This window comes from Rhinoraja longicauda, chromosome 2 (genome assembly GCF_053455715.1).
Source record: "Rhinoraja longicauda isolate Sanriku21f chromosome 2, sRhiLon1.1, whole genome shotgun sequence".
In the NCBI taxonomy this organism is placed as follows: domain Eukaryota; kingdom Metazoa; phylum Chordata; class Chondrichthyes; order Rajiformes; family Arhynchobatidae; genus Rhinoraja; species Rhinoraja longicauda.
In genome coordinates this window covers 26042268-26068604 of record NC_135954.1, presented here as the reverse complement: position 1 = coordinate 26068604, position 26337 = coordinate 26042268, and the positions used below count along the sequence as shown (strand labels likewise).

The 26337-nt window shown below is 40.7% G+C and overlaps 1 protein-coding gene across 1 annotated transcript; it reads left to right on the top strand.

Annotated features, from left to right (window-relative positions):
* The first annotated feature begins 470 nt into the window (after window positions 1-470).
* Window positions 471-24926, top strand: LOC144609139 (phthioceranic/hydroxyphthioceranic acid synthase-like). The gene is made up of 6 exons (XM_078427550.1): window positions 471-528; window positions 5602-5755; window positions 6364-6524; window positions 11728-11931; window positions 19053-19234; window positions 19347-24926. The coding sequence occupies exons 1-6, from the start codon at window positions 471-473 to the stop codon at window positions 24924-24926; spliced, it is 6339 nt and encodes a 2112-aa protein (XP_078283676.1).
* The last annotated feature ends 1411 nt before the right edge of the window (window positions 24927-26337 follow it).

Sequence of the window (26337 nt, the reverse complement as noted above, 5' to 3'; positions counted from 1 at the left end):
AAGTTTTGTTGCCTCCATCACAGTGAGGGGGTGTTTGGAGTCACTGTGATGGATGTTTGTGTTGGGGTCGGGTGTCCTGTGTTCTTTTCTTTTCTTGTGGCTGCTGAAATTTCGTTCGGTGTTTGTGCCGAGTGACAATAAAGTGTTGTTATGTTATGTTATGTTATGTTATGTTATCTGAGTTCTTACAGACGATAGTGTCTGATTACGATAAGGAGCTTAGATTCAGAGTGGAAACAGGAAATAGCACGGAAACAGTCATGTCCGCATTGTAGCAGAACACCCTGTATCGGTTTGTTTCTACAATTCTTACTCTTAACCAGTAATTCAAAGAAAGATTATGTAGTCTTTCGGCTGCATAATATGATTCCACAAAAACAAGAGTGCTCATGGAATCTGAAAAGCAAATATCTCAAAAAATGATAATTTTGTTTTATTCTCATTTGAGCAATAGGTTCAAAAGGTGGAAAATGGAAAGAAACGGTGAAGATATAGCTATTATCGGAATAGGGTGTAACTTTCCTGGAGGTAAGGAAAATATTGAAGGAAAACTAAACTTTCATCAACATTACTGAATATGATTGACAAATTAAGGCTGATTTTTCCAGCACTCAGCAAATTGAAAAAGTTCTCGAAGATCAGTGGCGTACTTATAATGGGCACAGCCAATTCTCTGTCCCCTTAGTTTGGTCAGTCTGCGGTATCCCCTGCCCATTTTTCATCTCTTTAAGAACACTGGTGATTCTTTATGCCTGTGTATAATACAATTAAAGCATGGCCAGTTAAAATCAAAGCATTAGATAGTTTTCACTTTATACACTATTATATATGTAAGTATGTAGGTTAATTGGCTGGGTAAAATGTAAAAATTGTCCGTAGTGGGTGTAGGATAGTGTTAATGTGCGGGGATCGCTGGGCGGCACGGACTTGGTGGGCCGAAAAGGCCTGTTTCCGGCTGTATATATATGATATGATATGTTGGGCGTCGACTTTCATGGGTAGAACACAGAAAATGTTATAGCTGACCAAAGCTGGTTTTATAGAATGTAAATAATTAGTGTCTTCTCCTTGATGGATGGGTCTTTCTTTAGGTTTTATTGGAGATTCCAGGGAATTAAAAAAAAATCACTTGCAAATCCATTTCCAGAGAAAAAATACTTTTTCTCAGTATTTTCAGAATGTGTTTAGATGGGCACATTAGCTGGAGAATTAATGCCAAAACAGCAGCGGCCTACCTGATCCCACTGTGTTTCAGGGTAACATTATGCGCTAGGCCTTTAGAACCCATCTCATGAGCCATGGCACAGAGGTAAAGGTATTAGGCCACCCATTTACAATCTCCAGATGGTAGGGGAAATAGATTTATCTCAGCTTGATAATTCTTTGGTGAGTGAAAAGAAGAGAGTCTCATTTTGAGTTAAAGTCCCTCCAATTGAGGATATACCAGAAAGAGAGGAATAAAGAAGCACATTTGCAGCAAAGAGTAGTTGGTTCATTCAGCTGTCGTCTTATCATGGAAAATAGAAAATGCGCACTAATTTCCAGCTGGTCATACTGGATCCAAAAATGCCGATGTATTAAAATATTTTAGATTCATGGATATATCAATATTTGTGAAGCAGGAGGGAAGTTAAGGAAACATTGATGATTAACCTTATCAGGTGGCTTTTGATACCTTCTGGCAGCAAGTACTCAGATGTTCTTTGTAAAAACATGATTATCCTCATGAAAATCCTACCAACTGTGGATATTGGAAATCTGAAATAATAACAGGGTGCTGCAAGGTCAGGCTGCATCTCTAAGATCAATGGCCCTTTGAGTTCTGAAAAAAGGTCAACGATGCCTTGCTATTTCTCAGAGTTATTGAGGCAGAACCTACCATCAGCAGCAAGACACTCAGGCATATCAAGTACTGGGTGTGTCTGGTTGCAGTTGCTGGCAACAAATACCACAATTCAAAATGTAGAAAGAGAACTGCAGATGCTGGTTTATACCAAAGATAGGCACAAAGTGCTGGAGTAACTCAGCAGGTCAGGCAGCACCTCTGGAGAAAGAACATGGGTGATGTTTCGGGCCCTAACATTTTTGTGACCCGAAACGTGCTAGAATAACTCAGCGGGACAGGCAGCATCTCTGGAGGAAAAGGATAGGCGATGTTTCAATAGACAATTGACAATAGGTGCAGGTGTAGGCCATTCGGCCCTTCGAGCCAGCACCGCCATTCACTGTGATCATGGCTGATCATCCACAATCAGTACCCCGTTCCTGCCTTCTCCCCATAAGCCTTGACTCCGTTATCTTTAAGTGCTCTATCTAACTCTCTCTTGAAAGCATCCAGAGAATTGGCCTCCACTGCCTTCTGAGGCAGAGAATTCCACAGCTTCACAACTCTCTGAGTGAAAACGTTTTTCCTCATCTCCGTTCTAAATGGCCTACCCCTTATTCTTAAACTGTGGCCCCTGGTTCGGGACTCCCCCAACATTGGGAACATGTTTCCTGCCTCTAGCGTGTCCAATCCCTTAATAATCTTATGTTTCAATAAGATCCCCTCTTATCCTTCTAAATTATAGAGAATACAAGCCCAGTCGCTCCAGCCTTTCAACATACAACAGTCCCGCCATTCTGGGAATTAACCTTGTGAACCTAGGCTGCACTCCCTCAATAGTAAGAATTTCCTTCCTCAAATTTGGAGACCATAACTCCACATAATACCCCAGGTGTGGTCTCACTTGGGCCCTGTACAACTGCAGAAGGACCTCTTTGCTCCAATACTCAACTCCTCTTGTTATGAAGGCCAACATTCCATTGGCTTTCTTCACTGCCTGCTGTACCTGCATGCTTCCTTTCAGTGACTGATGAACGAGAACACCCAGATCTTGTTGTACTTCCCCTTTTTCTAACTTGACACCATTCAGATAATACTCTGCCTTCCTATTCTCATCACCAAACTGGATAACCCCACATTTATCCACATTAAACTGCATCTGCCATGCATCTGCCCACTCACGCAATCTGTCCAAGTCACCCTGTATCCTCATAGCATCCGCCTCACACTTCACACTACCACCCAGCTTTGTATCATCTGTAAATTTGCTAATGTTACTTTTAATCCCTTCATCTAAGTCATTAATGTATATTGTAAATAGCTGCGGTCCCAGCACCGAGCCTTGCGGTACCCCATTGCCTGCCATTCTGAAAGGGACCCATTTATCCCTACACTTTGTTTCCTGCCTGCCAACCAATTTTCTAACCATGTCAGTACCCTACCCCCAATACCATGTGCTCTAATTCTGCCCACTAATCTCCTATGTGGGACCTTATCGAAGGCTTTCTGAAAGTCCAGGTATACTTCATCCACTGGCTCTTCTTTGTCCATTTTCCTAGTTACATCCTCAAAACATTCCAGAAGATTAGTCAAGCATGATTTCCCCTTCGTAAATCCATGCTGATTTGGAATGATCCTGTTACTGTTTTCCAAATGTTCCGCAATTTTTTCTTTTATAATTGACTCCAGCATCTTCCTAACCACCGATGTCAGGCTAACTGGTCTATAATTTCCTGTTTTCTCTCTCCCTCCTTTCTTAAAAAGTGCGATAAGATTAGCTACCCTCCAATCCACATGAACTGATCCAGAATCTATAGAACATTGAACAATGATCACCAATGCGTCTACGATTTCTAGAACCACTTTCTTAATTACCCTGGGATGCAGACCATCAGGCCCTGGGGATTTATCAATCTTCAGTCCCATCAGTCTACCCAACACCATTTCCTGCCTAATGTGAATTTCCTTCAGTTCCTCCATCACCCTAGGATCTCTGGCCACTAGAACATCTGGGAGATTGTTTGTGTCTTCCTTAGTGAAGAAAAACCAAAGTACCTGTTCAACTCGTCTGCCATTTCCTTGTCCCCATAATAAATTCACCTGCTTCTGTCTTCAAGGGACCCACATTTGTCCTCACTATTTTTTTTTGCATCACGTACCTAAAGAAGCTTTTACTATCCTTTATATTCTTGGCTAGCTTACCTTCGTACCTCATCTTTTTTCCCCCTATTGCCTTTTTAGTTATCTTCTGATGCTCTTTAAAAGAGTTCCAATCCTCTGGCTTCCCGCTCATCTTTGCTATGTTATACTTCTCTTTTATTTTTATACTGTCCTTGACTTCCCTTGTCAGCCACGGTCGCCTCTTACTCCCCTTAGAATCTTTGTTCCTTTTTTGAATGAACTGATCCTGCACCTTCTGTATTATTCCCAGAAATACCTGCCATTGTTTTTCCACCGTCTTCCCTGCTAGGGTCTCTTTCCAGTCAACTCTGGCCAGCTCCTCCCTCATGCCTCCATAGTCCCCTTTGCTCAACTGTAGTGCTGACACTTCAGATTTTCCCTTCTCTCTCTCAAATTGTAGATTAAAACTTATCATATTATGATCACTACCCCCTAATGGCTCTTTTACCGTGAGTTCCTGTACTGTAATGAGGGGTGATCTTTTTGAGGTGTATAAAATTATGAGAGGAATAGATAGGGTAAATGCACAGAGTCTATTGCCCAGAGCAGGGGAATCGAGAACCAGAGGACAGGTTTAAGGTGAATGGGAAATGGTTTAATAGGCTTTTGAGCGGTAGCTTTTTCACACAAAGGGTAGTGGGTGTATAGAAGGATGTAATCGAGGGAGGCACTATTGCAACATTTAAGAAACAATTAGATAGGTACATGGATAGGACAGGTTTAGAGGGATATGGACCAAACGCAGGTAGATGTGACTAGTGCAGATGGGATGTGTTGGTTAGTATGGGCAAGTTGGGCCGAAGGGCCTGTTTTCATGCTCTGACACTATAACTCTATCAAGTGAACTGTGACCTTTATTTCCAGGGTTCTTCAGAGAAGGTTACAGTACACGAACACACAAGCACCTCAGAAAATACTTGCCTGCTGTTAACACAAATTTTACTGTTAAAAAGAAATTAACAGCTTTAATTAATTTGATCACAAGCTTTCACTATTAACCTCCCACATCTTTTCCCACTTCTCACTAACCAGGCTTTGTCCTGTTCCCACCACTCTCTTTCAGCTTTCTCCCCCCTATCACATCCAGTCTTATGATGGGTCCCAGCTAAGACATCATCTGTTCATTCCCTCCACAGATGCTGAGTTACTCCAGCACTTTGTGTTTTGCTCAAGATCGCTCCATCTACAGTCTCAAGTGTCTCCACTCAGAACTGTTGGCAATTCCCTCCAGACATCAGAGAAACTGACACATTTAAGCATCAGAAACTGCTGCTAATTCTTATTGCATAGATGCAGAATATTGACACTACACAGGAGACTGTCCTGGTCCATGAAACTTTACCTCCTCACAGACAAATAACTGAAATACGAGAGTAAAGAGCAGTGAGAGAGGGTATCACAAAACTTTCAGAGAGAGAGAGGAAGGACACTTCTTCAAGGTAGGCATTGCTTGCAGAGATTTTACAGTGGAGCATTCAGGCCCTGTAGGTTTATTCTCCTCAATATGCCCATCAGCACCTCCTATTTTGTAATGGGAATATGTCCTAACATTAATATCCACATGATTAATATCCAAATGATTTTCTTTTTTCCAGGAGAAGGCATTGATAATTTCTGGAAAGTTCTTCTTCAGGGAAGGAACTGTGTGGTTGACATTCCACCAAATCGGTTTGATACGACATTCTGGTATAATACCGATGGCAACAAAGCAGGGAAAATGATCACAAAACGAGCAAGTTTAATCGAAGGGTAATGACCTGTAAAACATTTAACAACATGACAAATATCAATAATTATTAATCACTAAAGAGCATTGTACTTTTTAATCTTAAGATCTATTTGAACTCTGAAGTAAATATGCAGATCATCATCGCGATGCTATTTAGAGGGCAAAGATTTCAACCATATGTCAGAGATGGAAGTTAGCTGGTCAGGGCTCGGTGTGAAAGTAACCAACTCAGTCGGTACAAACAAGTTAAATTGGCAAAGTTAATGATATAACTGTACTAGTCACAAATTTAACTTTGTTTTATCCCTATCATAAATGAACATTAAGTCAAATACATCCAATTGTGCATTCTGCTTAAAATTATGCAGGCTATCTTTAATTGTTTTTCATTGCTCTTCCTGAGGTAAAATGCAGTTTACATTTTTGCTAAAATTCTATGAAAGTTTTCCAGATGATCCAAACTTTCAATCCAATATTTCACCAGAAGTACTCTGGGAATTTACTTATGAAGTGACTGTAATGACTTTTATTTCCAAGGTTCTTCAGATGAAATCACAGTCTATGAATATGTGATCACACTGGAGCACTCGCTGGCTGTTAACACAAACTAGTTTTTTTAAATTAACAGGTTTAATGAATTTGATCACAACCTCTTTGGCATAAATCAAATCGAAGCCAATAGTATGGACCCACAGCATAAATGTCTGTTGGAGTGCACATACAAAATGTTTGAAAATGCAGGGATTCCTAAGGAAGAAATCAGTGGGAGTAAAACGGGTGTTTTCATTGGTGAGTACATATTGCTAAAACATGCATGTCAGACCTGGTTACTTGGACCCTAAAACTTGTTTCATGTTCTTATAGAAAGGAATATTCACCCACCTTTGACTGAGCAGATTCACTTTGCAACCATTGCCTTTTGGGCAAGGAATCCTAGATTTCTTTCATGGAAGTCATGGAATCAAAGAGTCTTGGTGTTATCTGGCACAGAAACAGTCCATTTGGTCCACCATGTCTTTGCCAACCTTTATACCCATCTACTGTAATCCCATTTACCCACATTAGGTCTGTATTCTATGCCTTGTCTATTTGTGTTTGTCTAAATGCTTCTTAAGTGGTAATAATTGTACCTGGTTCCACCACCTTCTCTGGCATCAAGTTCCTTTAATTGACCATCTTCTGTATTGCCTCAGTTCAATTCTAAAACTTCTACCTTTCACCTTAAGTCTACGCCGTTTTATTTTTGATAATCCTTCCACGGGAAGAAGATTGTGACCACCCTATCTATGGATGAGTTCACAAAATTAAAATCCTAAATTCCCCAAGGCAAATTTTCAAAGTATTCAACAGGATCTTGTTGATTGCAAGAGGCTGTTTGCAGATTTGCAGATAAAGGGACATCTGCAAGTGGGATGCTTTTAAAAGTGAAATACGGAAAGTTCAAGGACAGCATGTTCCTGTCAGAGTTAAAACCAATTCTGGCAGGAGTAGGGAACCCTGGGTGATGAGAGGCATTGAGGCACTGGTCCAGAAAATGTAGGAGATGTGTATCAGATATAGTAGGCAGCAAAGATCATGTAAATCTCACATGAAGTATAAAAGATATACAAGTACACTTAAGAGCAAATGAGTGGAGTAAAAAACAGGACACAGGATAGCTTCTACAAATATATTAAGATCAAAAGGCTAACTAGGCAGCAAATAGGTTCCTTTAAAGGATCACAGTGGAGTTATTGGAGATAGGTGAGGTGTTAAATGAATATTTCCCATGTGTATTTACTGTGAAGTAGGTCCTGAAAGCTGAAAAGTAGGAAATACATGATATGTTAGGACATATTCCCATTACAAAATAGGAGGTGCTGATGGTCATTGGGCATATTAAGGAAAATAAACCTACAGGGCCTGAATGCTCCACTGTAAAATCTCCGCAAGCTATGCCTACTTTGAAGAAGTTTCCTTCCTCTCTCTTACATGAGTTTTGTGAGAACCTCTCTCACTGCTCTCCCTCTATGACTCTTGCTGCCCCCCGGCTCTATGACCATGTTTTAGAAACATAGAAAATGTAGAAACATAGAAAATAGGTGCAGGAGGAGGCCATTTGGCCCTTCAAGCCAGCACCACCATTCAATATGATCATGGCTGATCATCCAAAACCAGTACCCCGTTTCTGCCTTCTCCCCATATCCCTTGATTCCGTTAGCCCTAAGAGCTATAACTGACTCTGTCTTGAATACATCCAGTGAATTGGCTCTACTGCCTCTGTGGCAGTGAATTTCACAGATTCACAACTCTCTGGGAATGTTTTTTCCTCATCTCAGTCCTAAATGGCCTACCCCTTATTCTTAAACTGTGATCTCTGGTTCTGGACTCCCCACCGGGAACATTTTCCAGAATCTAGCTTGTCCATTCCCATAAGAATTTTATATGTTTGTATAAGATCCCCTCTCATCCTTCTAAATTCCAGTGAATATAAGCCCAGTCAATCCATTCTTTCATCATATGTCAGTCCCGCCATCCCGGGAATTAACCTGGTGAACCTACGCTGCACCCCCTCAATAGCAAGAATGTCCTTCCTCAAATTAGGAGACCAAAACTGCACACAATTCTCCAGGTGAGGTCTCACCAGTGGCCTGTACAACTACAGTAGGACCTCCTTGCTCCTATACTCAAATCCTCTCGCTATGAAGGCCAACATGCCATTTACTTTTTTCTCTGCCTGCTGTACCTGCATGCTTACTTTCAGTGACTGATGTACAAGGACATCCGGGTCTCGTTGCACCTCACCTTTTCCTAATCTGACACCAGAATTCTGAGAAACAGTACCTACCAGCATATGAAAAAGCAAGGATTGATAAAGGATATTCAGCTTGGCTTTGTGCCTGGAAATTTGATCAAGTTTTTTTGTAGAGTTAACAAAGAGAATTGGTGAAGACAGGGTGGTAAACATTGTCTGCACGGGCATTTAACAAGGTCTTTGACAAGGTCCCACATGTTGACTAGTTTGGAAGATTAGATCTCCTGGGATCCAGCGTGAGCTAGCCAATTGGATTCAAAAGGATACACAAGGAACTGCAGATGCTGGTTACAAAAAATGACACAAAGTGTTGGAGTACCTCAGTGGGTCAGGCAGCATCTCTGGAGAATATGGATAGGAGACATTTGGGGTTGGGGCCTTTCTCAACTCCAGCACGTTGTGTCTTCAATTGGATTAAAAATTGGCTTAGTGGAAGGAGCCAGAAGATGGTAGTGAAGAGTTGTTATGCGGAATGGAGGCCTGTGACCAATGGTATGCTGCAAGCATTGATGCAGACGCCACTGTTGTTTGTCACCTTTATTAACGGTTTGAATGACAATGTTAACATGGTAAATTTGCAGATGACAACAAAACTGATGATGTAGTGGACAGTGAAAAGGTTATCTAAGATTATAACAGGATCTAGAATAATTGAGGAAATAGGTTAAGAAATGGTAAATGGAATTTAACTCAGACAAGTGGGAGGTGTTGCATGTTGGTGAAGTAAACCAGGGCTGGATTTACACAGTAAATGGCATGGGCCTAGAACATGTAGAACAGAGAAACCAAGAGGTTCAGGTACTGAGTTCCCTGAAAGTGCCAACATGTTTAGAAAGGGTGAAAAGAAGGCATTTTGTATATGCCTTAATTGGTCAGGGCATTGAGTACAAGAGTTGGAGCATCATGTTATAATAGTACAAGTTGTTGGTGAGATCCCATTATGTGCAGTTCTGGTCACTCAGCTATAGGAAGGCATTGAGCTGGAAAGGGTGCTGAAAAGATTTACGAGAATCTTATGAGGACTGGAGGGCTTTAGTTATAAGGAGAGGCTGGGTAGGCTGTGACTTTTTTCCCTCGAGCAAAGAAGTTTGAGGTGTGACATATAGAGGTATATAAAATCACATGAGACTTAGAAAAGATGATGCCCACAGTCTTTTTCCCAGGGTAGAGGAGTGTAAAACTAGAGGGCATAGATTTAAGATGCAAGATTAAAGATTTAGAGGAACGTGAGGGGCAACATTTTCACAGAGAGTGGTTCATTTATGAAGCAAGCTGCCCGAGGAAGCTGTAGGAGCAGGTACAATTACAATGTTTAAAATACATTTAGACAGCTACATGGATAGAAATGGTTTAGAGGGATACGGGCCAAATGTAGGTAAATGGGACCAGCTCAGATAGACATCATTATTGCCAATGATGTTGGGTCGAAAGGCCTGTTTTCATGTTACATAACTCTATGACTTTATCCACTTCAAAATCTTTTATGTCTCTTTCAGCTCTATCTCCTCAACCGTCTTTGCGAAAGGGAAAAGAAGCCAGCCTAACCCAATCTCTTCCCATTACTAATGTCCTCCCATCCAGACAACATCCCAGTGAATCTTCTCTGCACTTTCTTGAGTGCAACCACCTCCTCCCTAAAATGTGACAACCAGAACTCAAATATACTCCAACAGCTGGTTTATAAAGTTGCAACATATCGTACCAATTTTTATATTCTCTGCCCCAATGTCTAAAGCCAAGCATGTGGTGGCCTTCTTCACCACCAGTGGTTCCTGTTTCAAGACCAAGATCCCCCAAATTCATCAACATTCTACTGTTCTAACTCTATCTGATTTTTTAACAATGCATCACCTTGCACTTATCACGATTAAATTCCATCTGCCAAGCTCTGTCCAATTTTCCATCTGTTCTCCGTCCAGCTGTGGCCTTAGATCATTTTCCTTGCTATCTATATCACCACCAACTTTTGTGGCATTCATAAACTTACTGTTCAAACCTCCTACAGAGGTGATTTTATTCTTGATCCATCTCTAAGATTGTGATTATGTTTGCTTACAATGATTTGGATTGGCCTAACAGAAGAATTTATTTTTAATAGGCTGGATTATACTTGATCCATGCCATGCTCATTATAATTTTGTTTTTGGTTCAGTTTAGAGGTACAATGTAGAAACAGGCCCTTCGGCTGACCAGTGATCCTCACACTCCAACACTATCCTACATACTAGGGACAATTTATAATTGTTACCAAGCCAATTAGCCTACAAACCTGTACATCTGGAATATGGGAGGAAACCGGAACTCTCGGAGAAAACCTGCGCAGGTCAGGGGAAGAATGTACAGACAGCACCCGTAGGCAGGATCGAACCCGGGTGATTGGCGCTGTAAGACAGCAACTCTACCGCTGTGTCACTGAGCCGCAGTAATTGTTCCACATAAATAAAAAATATTTAAAAAATAATAATTGAGTAAATCATTAAACTACCAAATGAGGTCAGAAACAAAATCTAATCTGCCGTTTGATTCAGTAAGTAACAGAATGACCGAAGACTTACGAATGAACTCGGGGTGGGGGTGGGGGGGTCTTGTCAAAGGCCTTGCTAAAGTCCATTCAGGCCATGTCCACGGTCCTGCCCTCATCACTCCAATTGATCACTTCCACAAAATATTCTTATATGGAAGATAATTTGGCAAATATTAAGAATTATTATTGCATTAAATGGTCATCTACAAAGATGAGTATAGGGCCTAACCTCTTCTGGGAGACTTAGTTATTATATATCATGGAATTTGTTTTATGTGGCTTTTGGAGACCATCATGATTTACAAATCTAACTGCACAAATGCATTTACAGGAAATTGCTGTGTGATTTGCCTGTTCAAACAGTGAACTGCACTCACATTTTGAACCCCAAATCCATTTCATAAACTGCATATGTTTGAGAGTAAATAATGGCAGATGGGAAACTGAAATTTCAATTATAAATTATTGTGAATTTTCCTGAGGTAAATGCAAATGGAAATAGGACTGGAAGGGGAGTAGGATTTTGAGAGACTGATCACGAGGAAGTGTTTGGAGTAGCTTGGATAGTAATGCCAAATGAATGGTCTAATTTCTACACAATGTAATACATTGTTTAACCTATACAAATGTAATGTATCACTATATGACACTTTATCCTCGCCTTTGCATTTTAGGACTCATGAATCGTGATTACGAAGGGATTTTAAATAATGTTGCCAACAAAATCACCCATTACAATGGGACAGGGTCAGCAATGAGTATAGCAGCAAACAGGATTTCTTTCGCTTTCAACCTTACTGGACCATCATTGGCTATTGATACAGCATGTTCTTCATCGCTTGTGGCTTTACATTATGCTGCTCTGGCCATCAAGCAAGGTACAGGAAATATTTTTTATTAACAATAAACACTGTTACTTATTATTCACAAATTAAATGAAAAGCATGTATCAGCTCTTTTTACAACAAACTGAATTTCATATGATGTCCACCCGTCAAAAAAATAAATTCTGTGCGATAGTGCAAATGGGTGAAACAAAGTTGGCAGCCTCTTTCACATTTAACTTGATTTTTGCTTCCAAATACTTCGTGATTATGTATTTTCAAGAATCTAAACTATTGTGACTAAGGAAGTATTGGGTAAAAAATAAATGTTTACATGCGTGGGACTTCGAACCCAGATAATGTATTGATCAACATGGTCTCGTAAGTCACTTATCATCATATCATCATCATATATATACAGCCGGAAACAGGCCTTTTCGGCCCACCAAGTCCGTGCCGCCCAGCGATCCCCGTACATTAACACTATCCTACTTTAGTTAAAGTTCATGAACCCGTACTTTCGAGAGATAATGGGGGTCCGTATATAGTGATCTTTGGAAGTAGGAAATAAACATTAAAATATACCAGAATGGAAATTTGCTTTGAGAAATTATAAATATTTTGTACATGCCCTGATTTTCAGTATTGTTAATTCACATTTCAAAGATACACTAACCTTTTGTTTTGCACATATTATAGACAAGAAAAACCAAAAACAGTAAATCTATTAATGTTAGTGTAAATAAACTGTGGAGATTGATTGCAATGATCGTAAAGAGCAGCATTTCCTGAAATTTTCCATGTTTGCTTATTTGCACCTAAGCTTAGATACGAAATGCTGGAGTAACTCAGCCGAACAGGCCGCATCTCTGGAGAGAAGGAATGGGTGACGTTTAGGGTCGAGACAGGGGTCTGAAGAAGGGTCTTGACGTGAAACGTCACCCATTCCTTTTCTCCAGAGATGTTGCCTGTCCCGCTTATTCCAGCATTTTGTGTCTGTCTTTGGTATAAGCCAACATCTGCCGATTCTTCCTATGCTTGACCTAAGCTCATCTGGAGGCTGCTGCCCTGATAGTCCAGTGAGGTGGTGAGGCAGTCAAGAGAGGCAGAGATCTGTAAAAGCTCCTTGACATAATTTAAAACCCATTTGGTAGTCAGAGCTATTTAATAATAGGTGAAATACATTAAAATAATCAGCGAGAGTAGAATTTATTTTTAAATTGCCGTAAAAACTTAAAATATTTAAAAATAAATATGCTAAGGAAACAAACCAGTTACCACTACTTCTTTCAATCATAGTTAATGACCTCATTCAAATACATCTGCCATCTGTGGCATAAAATTGAAAGGCATTTGGTTTCCCAGTTTGGGCTGTTTGTGCACATGCAGTGGTAACCCCAGTGGCAGAGCAGGAGGAGGGATGTAAGAGCACCTGACCTCCAGCCCATTTCTGACTGTGTTTCAAAGCGCAGGGCCAATGTGCTGATCAGCAAGGAGGACTTCGTCAGCAATTTCTACAGGATCACTGTCAAAACATAAGTACATTTATCTGTAGTTATGAGGATCTTCACATAAACCCCAAGTACTGCAAAACCAGTAACTTTAATTTAAAGCAAATTGTTTTTCAGCCAATGTTACACTGCGAAGTTCTGTAAGTAGTAAATAAGATAAGTGATGTGCTCAATTGTTTTGGAGGTGATTGTATGATGAATGTTGGCCATGTCGCCATGAGAGCACATTGCTTTCCTTTGAATAAATCTAAATCAAGCCAAGTTTATTTTCAAATGCCCGCGTACAATGAAGTATAGGTACGATGAAGATCTTGCTTGTGATAGCATCATCGGCACATAGACTGAGACAACACACAAAACATAAATTATACAACACAGTGAAAAGAAAACGAATGTGCAAAAACAAGGCCACGACATTAGTGCAAAATACAATTAGAAAACAAGTCCACGGTAGAACAGGCCTGCTTCAACAGTCTAGTGTTAGGCATGTAAATCACTTAGTTAGTTTAGTTTATTGTCACCTAGGCCGAGATGCAATGAAAAGCTTTTTAGTTGCACGCTATCCAGTCAGCGGAAAGACCATGATTACAATCAAACCGTCCACAATATACAGATACAGGATAAAGGGAATAACGTTTAGTGGATGGTAAAGTCCGATTAAAGGGGCTCCAATGAGGTAGATGGAAGGAAGGAACTGCAGATGCTGCTTTACACCAGATAGGCACAAAATGCTGGAGTAACTCAGCGGGTCAGGCAGCATCTGGAGAAAAGGAACATAAATTATACAATATAAGACTCAGTCTGAAGAAGGGTTTTGACCCGAAACGTCACCTATTCCTTTTCTCCAGAAATGCTGCCTGACCCGCTGTTAGTCCAGCATTTTGTGTCTGTCTTCGAGGTAGATGGTAGGTCAGGACCGCTCCCTAGTTGGTGATAGGATGGTTCAATTATCTGGTAACTGCTGGGAAGTAACTCACTTAATCTGGAGATATGTGTTTTCACACTTCGGTACCTCTTGCCCGATGGCCTTGATTATGCTGATGGCCTTGCCGAGGCAGTGTGAAGTGTAGATAGAGTCAGTGGAAGGGATTTTGGTTTGTTTGACGATCTGGGTTGTGTCCACAATTCTCTGCAATTTCTTGTGGTCTTAGATGAAGTTTATTCCCAAACCATGTTGTGTAGGAAAATAACTGTAGATGATGTATAAATTGAAGGTATCACAAAAAGTTGGAGAGAAGGAATGGGTGACGTTTCGGGTCGAGACCGTTTGGGGTCTATCAGTCTGAAGAAGAATCTCAACCCGAAACGTCACCCATTCCTTCTCTCCAGAGATGCTGCCTGACCCGCTGAGTTACTCCAGCATTTTGTGATACCCAAACCATGCTGTGATGCGTCCCGATAAAATGCTTTCTATGACGCATCTGTAGAAGTTGGTGAGAGTTGTTGGAGACATGCCAAACTTCCTAAACTTTCTACAGGAGTAGAAGCATTGTGTTTTCTTGGCTATTGGTTTGATATGGCTGGTCATGTGAAGATTATCGGAGAGGATGTGCCCATCCATTGGAGCTGGCTAATTGGACTTGGAGCCTCACTGCTGGGGATGTTGGCTGGTAGATTACACTGATGTTGGTGTTCTTATCTGACTAATAGATTTGGTGGATTTGCAGAAACAGTGTTGACGATAGCTCTTCACTCCTTTGAAATGCCTCATTAAGATAATTTCCCTCAGACATGGGCAAGGCACACCACTGCCCAGTGGATCATAAACTTTGTGCTGGGTTCCTCAGAGGTCCGATGGTTAAATTGGCACATTGGAGAATGTAGTGAATGTTCCCATTGAGTTCTGTTTCCGGATATATGGAAAGTTCTCCACTTTTTAACAATGTGTCATCGTGGATCTTTATTTGTGGGCCTGGATGAGATTGGATCTGTGGTGGACCCATTTATTAGAAGCAAGGTTTGCCATGTGGCAAATGTAGAGTGGGATGAATTTGTGCAGGCAAATGTGAAAAGGATTCCCCAGTGCTTGATTCTCCAGGAAGAGGTCAGGCAATATCTGAGAGAGAGAAACAGAGTTATAATTTCTGCTTAATGATCTGTGACTGTAAAAAAAGTCCCTTGGATTTCCAGTAAAATGAAACAGAAACTCAATTTTACTGAAACTTCAGTTTCAGTTCCATTTTACTGAAACCTGTCAGGCAATGATTCACAGTAGAAAGACTGGTTGCATGAAATTGTTGAATTCACTGCTACACCCTGAAGAACATATTTTTAGTCAGAAAATGAAGGGTTGTATTTCAAGTGTACATTGCGCTTATTTGGAGCAGTGTGAGAGATCAAAATCAGAAAAGTTAAAGTGTGAGTGGGATAGAAAATTAAAGAGTTAGACAACTGAAAGCTCAGGATCTTGCTTGTGGTCTGAACAGAATTTTTTTCTCTACAAATTGGTCAAGCAATCTGAGTTGAGAGAACAATAAACAGGACAGCACAGGAACAGGTCATTGACGCTTAATGTCTGTGCCAAACATGATGCCGAACTAATCTCCTCGGCCTGCATGTGATCCATATCTTTTCCATTTCCTGCATATCCAAATGTATATCTAAAAGCCCCCTTACACACTACTATTGTATCTGCTTCCACCAGCACTCCTACACTCTACATAAACCACGTGCCCCTCATATCTCTTTTAAACATTTCCTTTCTGACCTTTAGGCTATGCTCTCTAGTTCACCCTGGGAAAAGTTTGAATGTCTACCATGCCTAGAAACAGAGAGTGCAGGAGGAGGCCATTCAGCCCTTTGAGACAGCACCAGGATTCAATATGATCCTGGCTGATCATCCAAAATCACCTGCTTTCTCCCCAAATCTCTTGATACCTTTAGCCCTAAGAGCTAAATCTAACTCTCTTGAAAACATCCAGTGAATTGGCCTCCATTGCCTTCTGTGGCAGAGAATTCCACAGATGCACAACTCTCTGGGTGGAACTTTTTCCTCATTTCAGACCACATGGCCTACCCCTTATTCTTAAACTGTGACCCCTGGTTCTGGACTCCCCCAACATCGGGAACATTTTTCCTGCATCTAGCTTGTCCAATCCTTTAAGAATTTTATATGTTTCTGTAAGATCCCCTCTCATCCTTCTAATTTCCAGTGAATACAAGACCAGTCAACCCATTCTTTCATCATATGTCAGTCCCGCCATCCCAGGAATTAACCTGGTGAACCTATGCTGCACTCCCTCAATGGCAAAAATGTCCTTCCTCAAATTAAGAGACCAAAACTGCATACAATACTCCAGGTGCGATCTCACCAGGACCCTGTACAACTGCAGAAGGACCTCCTTGCTCCAATACTCAAATCCTCTTGTTATGAAGGCCAACATGTCATTTGCTTTCTTCACTGCCTGCTGTACCTGCATGCTTACTTTCAGCGACTGATGTACAAGGACACCAAGGTCTCATTGCACCTCACTTTTTCCTAATCTGACGGCATTCAGATAATAATCTGCCTTCTTGTTCTTGCCACCAAAGTAGATGACCTCACATTTATCCACATTATACTGCATCTGTCCAGTCACCCAACCTATCCAAGTCACCATGCATCCTCATAGCATCCTCATCACAGCTCAACTGCCACCCAGCTTTGTGTCATGCGCAAACTTGGAGATGTTACATTTAATTGTGACATTTAATTGGGGGCGAGGGGGTCAAACACTGGGGGTTTGGTGAGATACAGTTCTCAACAGACCTGCAACAGACCCATGACAAGAGCTGTGGTCAGACAGGGAGAACAGAACCAGCTATGACTTGAATGCGAAATAAGTACAGCCTGGTATGTTCATCTTGTTGTTTTGTACAACTACTTCAATAAATGACTAATTAAACTGAAAATACGAATGGGAAATCTCTCTGTTGGTTTGCGTCAAGTTCACTCCCACTCCCTGTGAAGTAATGGCAATCGGAAAGGACTTTATTGGAAAAGACTGAAGTTGCCATTACAGTAAATAACTGGGGTCCCAGCACCGAGCCTTGCGGCATCCCACTAGTCACTGCCTGCCATTCTGAAAAGGACCTGTTAATTCCTACTCTTTGCTTCCTGTCTACCAACCAGTTCTCTATCCATGTCAATCCCTACCCCCAATACCATTTTTGCACACTAATCTCTTGTGTGAGACCTTGTCAAAGGCTTTTTGAAAGTCCAGATGCACCACATCCACTGGCTTTCCCTTATCCATTCTGCTTCTTACATCCTCAAAAAATTGCAAAAGATTAGTCAGGCATGATTTCCCCTTCATAAATCCATGCTGACTTTGACCGATCCTGTCACAGCTTTCCAAATGCGCTGCTATAACATCTTTAATAATCAAATCAAGCATCTTCCCCACTGCTGATATATGGATAACTGGTCTATAATTCCCGGTTTTCTCTCTCCCTCCTTTCTTAAAAAGTGGAGTTACATTGGCTACCCTCCAGTCCACAGGAACTGATCCAGAGTCGAGAGAACATTGGAAAATGATCACCAATGCATCCACAATTTCTAGGGCCTCCTCCTTGAGTACTCTGGGATGCACACCATCAGGTCCTGGGGATTTATCTGCCTTCAGTCCCAACAGTTTACCTAACACTATGTCAATGCCAAGTTTGTTTTATATTTTGCAGAAGATATCTTATTATGCGCACAAAGTGCAGTATACTAAACTAGAAAGGCTACAACTCAATTGCTGCTTTACTAAGAAGGAATGTCTGGACAATGAGATGAGAAATGGTAAAAGGCCATTTAGCATCACCTGCATAAGAAGCTGCCATGAGAAGGGAAGTGGATATTGGTGGAGATGTAAGAGTGAATCAAGTTGTGGAGGACATAGAACCTTTGTTACGCTGAAAGGGGACAGTTGGGGAAGAGATGCCAGGGAGGAATCCTATTGAATGTTGTGGGCTATGGAAGCTGTGGTGGTACAGAACAAGAACGTGGAGAATCCTATGCTGTGGGTGAGAGCACATAAGGTGAGAGCAGAGTTATAGGAGATTAAACATAGATGGTTGAGATCACTACCAACTATGGTAGAGGAGAAACCAAGACTGAGGTAAAAATGACAGGTCCATTATGTGCGGACCATTTTCACCTGTGTATCATCATTAAGGCTGAGGATGTTAATAGAGTCTCTTCCTCTCTTCTTTGCTTCATTGTCCACCACTTTTAATTTGATCTGGTCTGCTGGTTATGGGGTTAGTTAGTTCCATCTGAAGAAAGCTGATTCTGCTGTGTAGTATGAATGGAGTATTATGAAATTGCTTCAGTGAACTGGCACCTCACTTTTAGGTGGTATTATTTCCTGCTTGCTGTTCCACGCTGTTAATTAACTACACTTAATAACCTAGCATTAACGTGATGACAGATTGAACAACATGCCAGGTTGTGAGTTTACGTACTGTGATGGAAGACAACTCTGTTGCTCTTGAGGTCCCATTGAATCTACTCCACAATTCAATCTGTCTTTCCCTCTCAACCCTTCTCCTGCCTTCTCCCCATAACTCGTGACACCCTCACTAATCAATAATCTGTTAATTGCTGCCTTAAAAACACCTAATGATTTGGCCTGAAGTTTTATTTAACCATAATTTGGTACTCACAGACTTTGTTCAAAGTTGCCTTTTGTCTCTCAGGTGATTGTGAAATGGCAGTTTGCGGGGGAGTGAGCTGCATCATTGAACCAAGAATCAATGTGGCTCTGAGCAAGGCAAAAATGATATCTCCAGATGGAATGAGCAAGCCATTTTCCATCAAAGCCGATGGGTACGGAAGAGGAGAAGGTTGTGGGGTTTTGCTGCTCAAACCACTAGCAAAGGTGAAGCATATTTATCACACTTTTTTTTGCATCAAGAAATTTCACTTAAATTTTAGGATCTATTTTAAAACTATTCCTTTACCATTGATATATTCATTAATCCTATCCACAGGCTCAGAAAGATCATGACCATATTTGGGGTGTAATAGTCCGTAGTGCAATCAATCAAGATGGAAGAGCAGTCACACCCATCACCAGACCTTCCCAGAAGCAGCAAGAAGAGTTATTGAGAAGTATTTATCCCAGAAATGTTGACCCATCACAGATTCAGTACATGGAGGCCCATGGAACTGGAACACCAGCTGGTGATCCGACTGAAGCAGCCAGCATATCAAATATTATTGCACAATCTAGGCATTCAGATTTTCCTCCACTTACAATGGGTTCAGTCAAAGGAAACATTGGCCACACGGAGTCAGCTGCGGGAGCTGCAGGATTAATTAAAGTTCTCCTCATGATGCATCATGGTAAAATTGTATCATCCCTCCACTACTCTGAGGAGAATTCAAGCATCAATACAAAAGCTTTGAATCTACATATTCCAACTGCTGTGAAGAACTGGGAAGAAAACGGGGAGAAAGAGAAGATGGCAGGAATCAATTCATTTGGATTTGGAGGGACAAATGCTCATGTGGTCATAAGGCAGTTCAAACGAGATTCTGTTCCTAACTCTGTACAAAAACCACTAGAAATATTTGTGCTTTCTGCTGCGTCCCAGAATTCAATTAGAATGATGATAAAGGACACAAGCAACCAAATAAGGGAAAGTAAAGACCTAATTCTTCAGAATCTGGCATATACATCTACTTGTAGAAGAAGCCACAAGAATTACAGATACAGGAAAGCATTTAAAGCTTCTTCCCTTGAGCATCTCCAACAGCAGCTTAGATCAGCTGAAGATACTGAAGTGGCTCAGACCAAGACAGATGTAAACGTGATATTTGTGTTTTGTGGCAATGGTGTTTTATATCAAGGAATGTGCAAGCAACTTTTACAAATAGAACCAAGGTTCAGAACACAGATTGAGGAGATAGAAAAAATACTCCAACAATACACAGACATCAACTTAATAAATTTAATTGAAAATGACTGCGATAACCTCACAAAACCAGACATAGCACAGCCACTGCTTTTTGCCATTCAGGTAGCAGTAGTGAATATTTTGAAGTTCTGGGGAATTCAACCTGACATCATCATTGGCCATTCAGTTGGGGAAGTTGCTGCTGTATATTGTGCTGGGATACTTTCACTAGAAGATGCTGTCAAGGTGCTTTACCACAGAAGTGCATTGCAATCAACAGTAACAGGAGGGAAAATGCTGGTCGTTAGTAATTTACCTGTGTCAAAAGTGTCAGACGAACTCAATTCATATTCAGGGAAACTCTGCATTGCTGCATTCAATAGTCCTTCATCATGTACAGTTTCAGGTGATGAAAATGCTATTGACAAATTGCACACAGATTTATACAGTTCATTTGGAGATAAAAATGTATTCCTTCACATTTTGGATGTGCCTGCAGCATATCATAGTCACTTGATGGAACCAATCCTAAACGAAGTGGAAGAGAGGATTGGTAAATTACTGAAACATGAAACAAAAATTAAAGTAATTTCCACTGTTACTGGACAATTGGTTTCAGGAAATGATTGCGTGACAGGGAAGTATTGGTCTAGAAATATTGAAAATCCTGTTGTTTTTGAACAAGCTGTTAGAACTGCGGTTGCAGATGTAAAAAGTGCAGTGTTTATTGAAATTGGACCAAGAAGGGCCTTACAAAGGTACATTAAAGAAATTGCAGGAAATGAGACTCTGGTTTTCCCTGCAATGCAGCCAGAAAGAGATTATGAAACTATGCTTTCAGTTGTCTCAGGCGTTTTTGAAATGGGTTACAATCCTAATTGGCAAAACATCTTCAAAGAACACAAGGGTGTTCCAACATTATATCCGTGTTATAAGTTTGACCGCACTCAGCTGAGCATCAATTTTGAAGATTTTAGGCACGGTAATGAGAATGCATCATCTGTAGCGCATCCCCTTCTTAGCAGTTCAAACAAAGATGGCAAGGAGTACAATTACAACCTAACACTAACAACTGCCCCATACCTGCTGGAGCACAAAAACAATGAAGTACCTATATTACCTGGCTCTATGTATGTTGAACTTGCATTAGCATCTGCGTTGGCAAGCATTAAACCAAAGGTACCTCTCAGGTTCTGCCAAATCAATATTACTTTCTTGAATCCTTGTATTGTGCAACCTAACTCAACTGAGCTAAAGGTACAAATTAACAGTAAAGATAAAACAGCCAAATTTACTGTTATGGCTTCAACTGTTTCTTATGCAAAAGGAGAGGTTTGTCAAAATATGGAATGCATTGTGGAAGAAAATATTATTTCCCTTGAACATGTTTTCCAAAGAGCCAATAAAAGGGTAAAGGCAGAAGATATCTACGCAGAAATCGCATCTTTAGGCTTCCAGTATGCTTCAGTCTTCAGAAACCTCAGAGAAGTGTTCTATTCACATGAACTAGAGGAAGCTATAACACATGTCAATGTACCAGATGAACTTGTAATGCAGATGCATGAATACTGCATTCATCCAGTTATTTTAGATTACTACATGCAAATGTGTGCTGTTCTGGCAATGCAAATGTCAAACCTGAGACCAGGGTTCCCAACTTCCATCGGGAGTTTGGTAGTATGTCAACCAATGCAACAGGAAATGATGATATACATAAGGACTTGTAAAAAAACTGCAGAATATTTTGAGGTCTCTGGGGCATTTACAGATACAAAGGGCATAGTCATTGCGGAGTTAAAAAATGTCAGAATTACGTATCTTGGTCAAGATAATTCTACAGAATTCAATAATTTCTCCTTTGAAAATACTTGGGAGGAAATTGATAATCTTGCCAAAGGTGTAGATAGTCCTTCTGCACCTAAATCATTGGTATTTGCAGATAACTGTGGAGTTGCCAAAGTTCTGCAAAGGCACTTGCATAGGCAGTCCTCGTATATTCCTTATCAGGATCCATCCACCTTGATGGATAGAGAAGTTGCACAGATTCTACGACAGCACAATGTGACAGATTTGAACTACTTTGATGAAGTGCTGTTCTTATGGGGAATGAAAAACTTAACTGGCCATAACAGCGAAGTAGTGGTGAATCACATCAGCAGCTGCTGTGAGGTTTATCGGCAAATCCTGCAACTGGTTCAATGGAAAAAATGCTCAAAGTCAGTCAGAATAGTCACCTTTAGGACATCAGAAAAAGCAGTGGATCAAATCACTGCAGGTTTTGCCTTGTGGGGAATGACCAGATCTTGTCAAGTAGAACTTCAAGAGGTTTCTCTTCAGCTGATTGACATTGGCTCTACCAGTGAGACAGATATTGCAGCATTAGCTCACACAATCAGCCTGCCTCATAATTACCCTGAGGTAATGATTCAATTCGGAAAGATCCATATTTCACGGGTCAGCCGAGCAGCCAATATAAGTTCCAACAGTATTCACAACACGGCACCTTATTCTGGTTGTGGAGACATTATTTTCCAGACAATGAATCCCTACAAAGTTGTAGATTTCCACGCAAAGCCACAAGAAAGAAGATTGAATGAACCTACAAATCAAACTGTGCATGTTAAAATTGATACAATGTGCATTCATTCTTCAGATTTCTTTCCAGTCAGTATCTCTGCTATGAACTTTGGACAGACACTGTATTGGAACACAACCAACACTCAAGGACATGAGCTGATTGCTGTGGACTTCAGTGGTACAATCACATCAGTTAGCAATGATGTAAAGACCTGTAAAGTAGGAGATCATGTTGTTGTATGCTATCCCGTTGCTGCACATTCGACTGTCAGCCTCCCTGCATCCGTATGTTTCCAAAGCTGCCAACTTCCACTCCTGAAGCAAACACCCTGTGTTTCATACTTTACACTTGCCTGGGAAATACTCTGTAACATTTTGCCTCGAGTTAAACATCGCAAATATTTGGCAATTCTTTCCTCAGCACCAGAATCTTGCTTCAGAAAAGTGCTGTCCCTAGCAGCTACTTCAGTGGGCTGGAAAGTACAGGTTCAAACAGAGCTTGATGACTTTTCACAAGCTTTTCTTCGTTCTGATGCATTGCTTTTCCTGCCACCCATTAAAACAGGCCTAATCAAGAAGATTGTTAACAACTGTTCTGCTAAGCATGTTATTGTTCTCATTGATAACAGCCAAGTATTTGTAAATTCTCAGAACATGCTTGGTTACGAAAAGGATAATGTTCAAATTCACTTTTTGCAGGTAGCCAGCATACTTAAAAAGTGGTATCTTAAAAATTCGGCAGACAATGTTTACAAGTGGATGAAATCATTGCGCTTAAAGAGCAAGCAGCATGATTTTCCAAGGATTAACTTTCACTCACTGATGTCTGATGTGGATGAATGTAGGAAAGAGTCCTACCTCACTTGTGAAGCTGTCTCAGTTGTGGATCTGAATACAAATGCATTAAATGGTAAGATTTCAGAGATACCAGTGTACAACAGTCAAAAACAGCTATTTAGTGGAGATGCTGCTTATATAGTTACTGGGGGACTTTCAGGGCTTGGCTGGCAGACAGTAAATTTTATTGCTGAACATGGTGGAGGAGTTGTCATTATTCTATCAAGAAGCTTTCCATGTACCGAGAAGAAGGAAGAATTTAAAAATCTTTGGAACCAGTTTGGGACAACTGTGCTCAGTGTTCCCTGTGACATCTCAAAACAGTCAAATGTCAAGTTGGCAATCAATCAGTTTTGTCACTCCTTCCCAAAGATTCCAATTAAAGGGGTGTTTCACAGTGCTGTTGTATTACATGATACCCTTCTTCAAAATCTAAATAGGTCCTTGTTTGATAAAGTTTTCGGTCCCAAAATTGCAGGAGTTCTGAACCTTCACAATACAACAAAATCCTTCCAATTGGACTATTTTGTATGCTACTCATCAATTGCATCATTCATTGGGAATTCTGCCCAAGCAAACTACTCTGCAGCAAACTCTTTTCTTGATTTCTTTGTGCATTACAGGAGAAATCACGGACTAGCAGGACAGTCTATAAACTGGGGTGCACTCAACCTTGGACTATTACTCAACAAGGTTAGCATCCAAAGATTTTTGGAATCAAATGGAATAATGACTTTGGAAATTTCAGAAATTAAAAAATGTCTTGAACAAACCCTTGAACTAAACAATCCACAGCAAGCTATCTGTAAATTTAATTTCTCCACTTTATACAATAATGTTCTTTCTCAGAATCCTGCAATCAGAGCACGAGTTGGTTCACTTGTGGCAAATGAAATCAGTAAAGCACAAATTAGGCCAAAGCAAGTTTTATCCACTAATTCACTAATGATCCCTGAACAGTATATCATTGCATTGTTGAGTGAAGTCAGCAATGTTGATCCTACAAAGTTCACAAAAGAAACTTACATGTCCAACTTTGGCCTTGATTCCATGCTAAGTATGACGGTGCAAAATCGCATTTATGAGGAAATGAATATTAATTTGCCACTCGTGACATTTTTGGATCCAAATATAACAGTAGGCACTGTAGTGTCACTGTTTGAGAAGCAGAACCCTGTCCAGCCACAATTTAGTGAAACAAATCTGCTGCAGTACCAATCTTTGACTGTTGAGTCTGATGAAAACACTGTATTCTAATTACAAATATTTGCACTGATGAAGCAGAAATTAAATTTCCACTTGTGTAGGAAATAGTTATTTTTTGACATTTTTACCATCAGGAAAGCTGTTCTGAATGTAGAAACAAAGAACTGCAGATGCTGGTTTATATCAAAGATAGACTCAGTGCTGGAGTAACTCAGCGGGTCAGGCAACATCTCTGGAGAGAAAGGTTAGGTGACCTTTCGGGTCTGGACCCTTCTTTAGACTGAAAGTGTGTATCTATCTTCGTTCTGAATGTTGCCCATTGTACATTGCAACGATAAATCAAATTATGTTAATTCTCTAATTCTGAATGCTTTTCTATTGCTATCTGCAATGTCTATAAAACAATGAAGTTTTAAACAATGACATTTATTTAAATATGATGTATATGTATTTATCTATGCATTTGTACTGATCTACAATGTAATAAAAATGCTTATTTATCATGAATTCCAAATTTGCAGTATACTGAGAATCCATGATCCCAGTCATCACTGCAATTCTTTACTAGCACCAATATTTCTCGCTGGAGTTTAGGTTTAGGTTAGATTTATTATTACCACATGCACTGAGGTACAGTGAAAAGCTTTGTTTTGTCTGCTATGATAGAAACATAGAAAAATATGTGCAGGAGTAGGCCATTCGGCCCTTCGAGCCGGCACCAGTATTCAAGATTCAAGATTCAAGATTCAAGATAGCTTTATTGTCATCCAAATTGGACGAAATTCAGTCACCCACAGTCCAACAACAAAAGCATCAAAATAGGCATTAAAATTACACAACCCCCAAAACACACAAAAGAAACATCCATCAAGAAAACATCCATCACAGTGAGTCTCCTCACTGTGATGGAAGGCCACAATGTATTTTCCCTTCTCCTGCTGTCCTCTCCCGCGGTCAGGTTGTTGTGGTTGCAGGCCGCGCCGGACGGTCCGCAGCGGGCCGAGCCTAAGGCGAGTCGCAGCCGCTCCCGCAGCCTCCGAAGACGGCCGGCTCCGCCCATGATAAGTCCGATCCGGGGCGGGCGAACACGCTGCTGCTGCCGCTGTTGCTGCACGTCGGGGCGGTCGTGGCTCCCGACATTGAAGCCCCCGCCCAGCAGAGAAATATCCCGCGGCCTATTTTATGCCGCGCCGGACGGTGAAATGTCCGCGATATGATCATGGGTGATCTGATCTGATCATCTAAAATCAGTACCCCCTGCTTTTTCCCCCATATCCCTTGATTCCTTTAGCCCTAAGAGCTAAATCTACTCTCTAAATCTAAATCTGTAGTGTATATAATGGTAACTGTAACGTTAAGACTGAGTACTAGAATGGTATGATTTGTGATGTATTCAATATCTTATCAGCCTCTTAATATGTGTGAGTATGCTCAGTGTACTTTCGTGAAATAAAGAAGACCC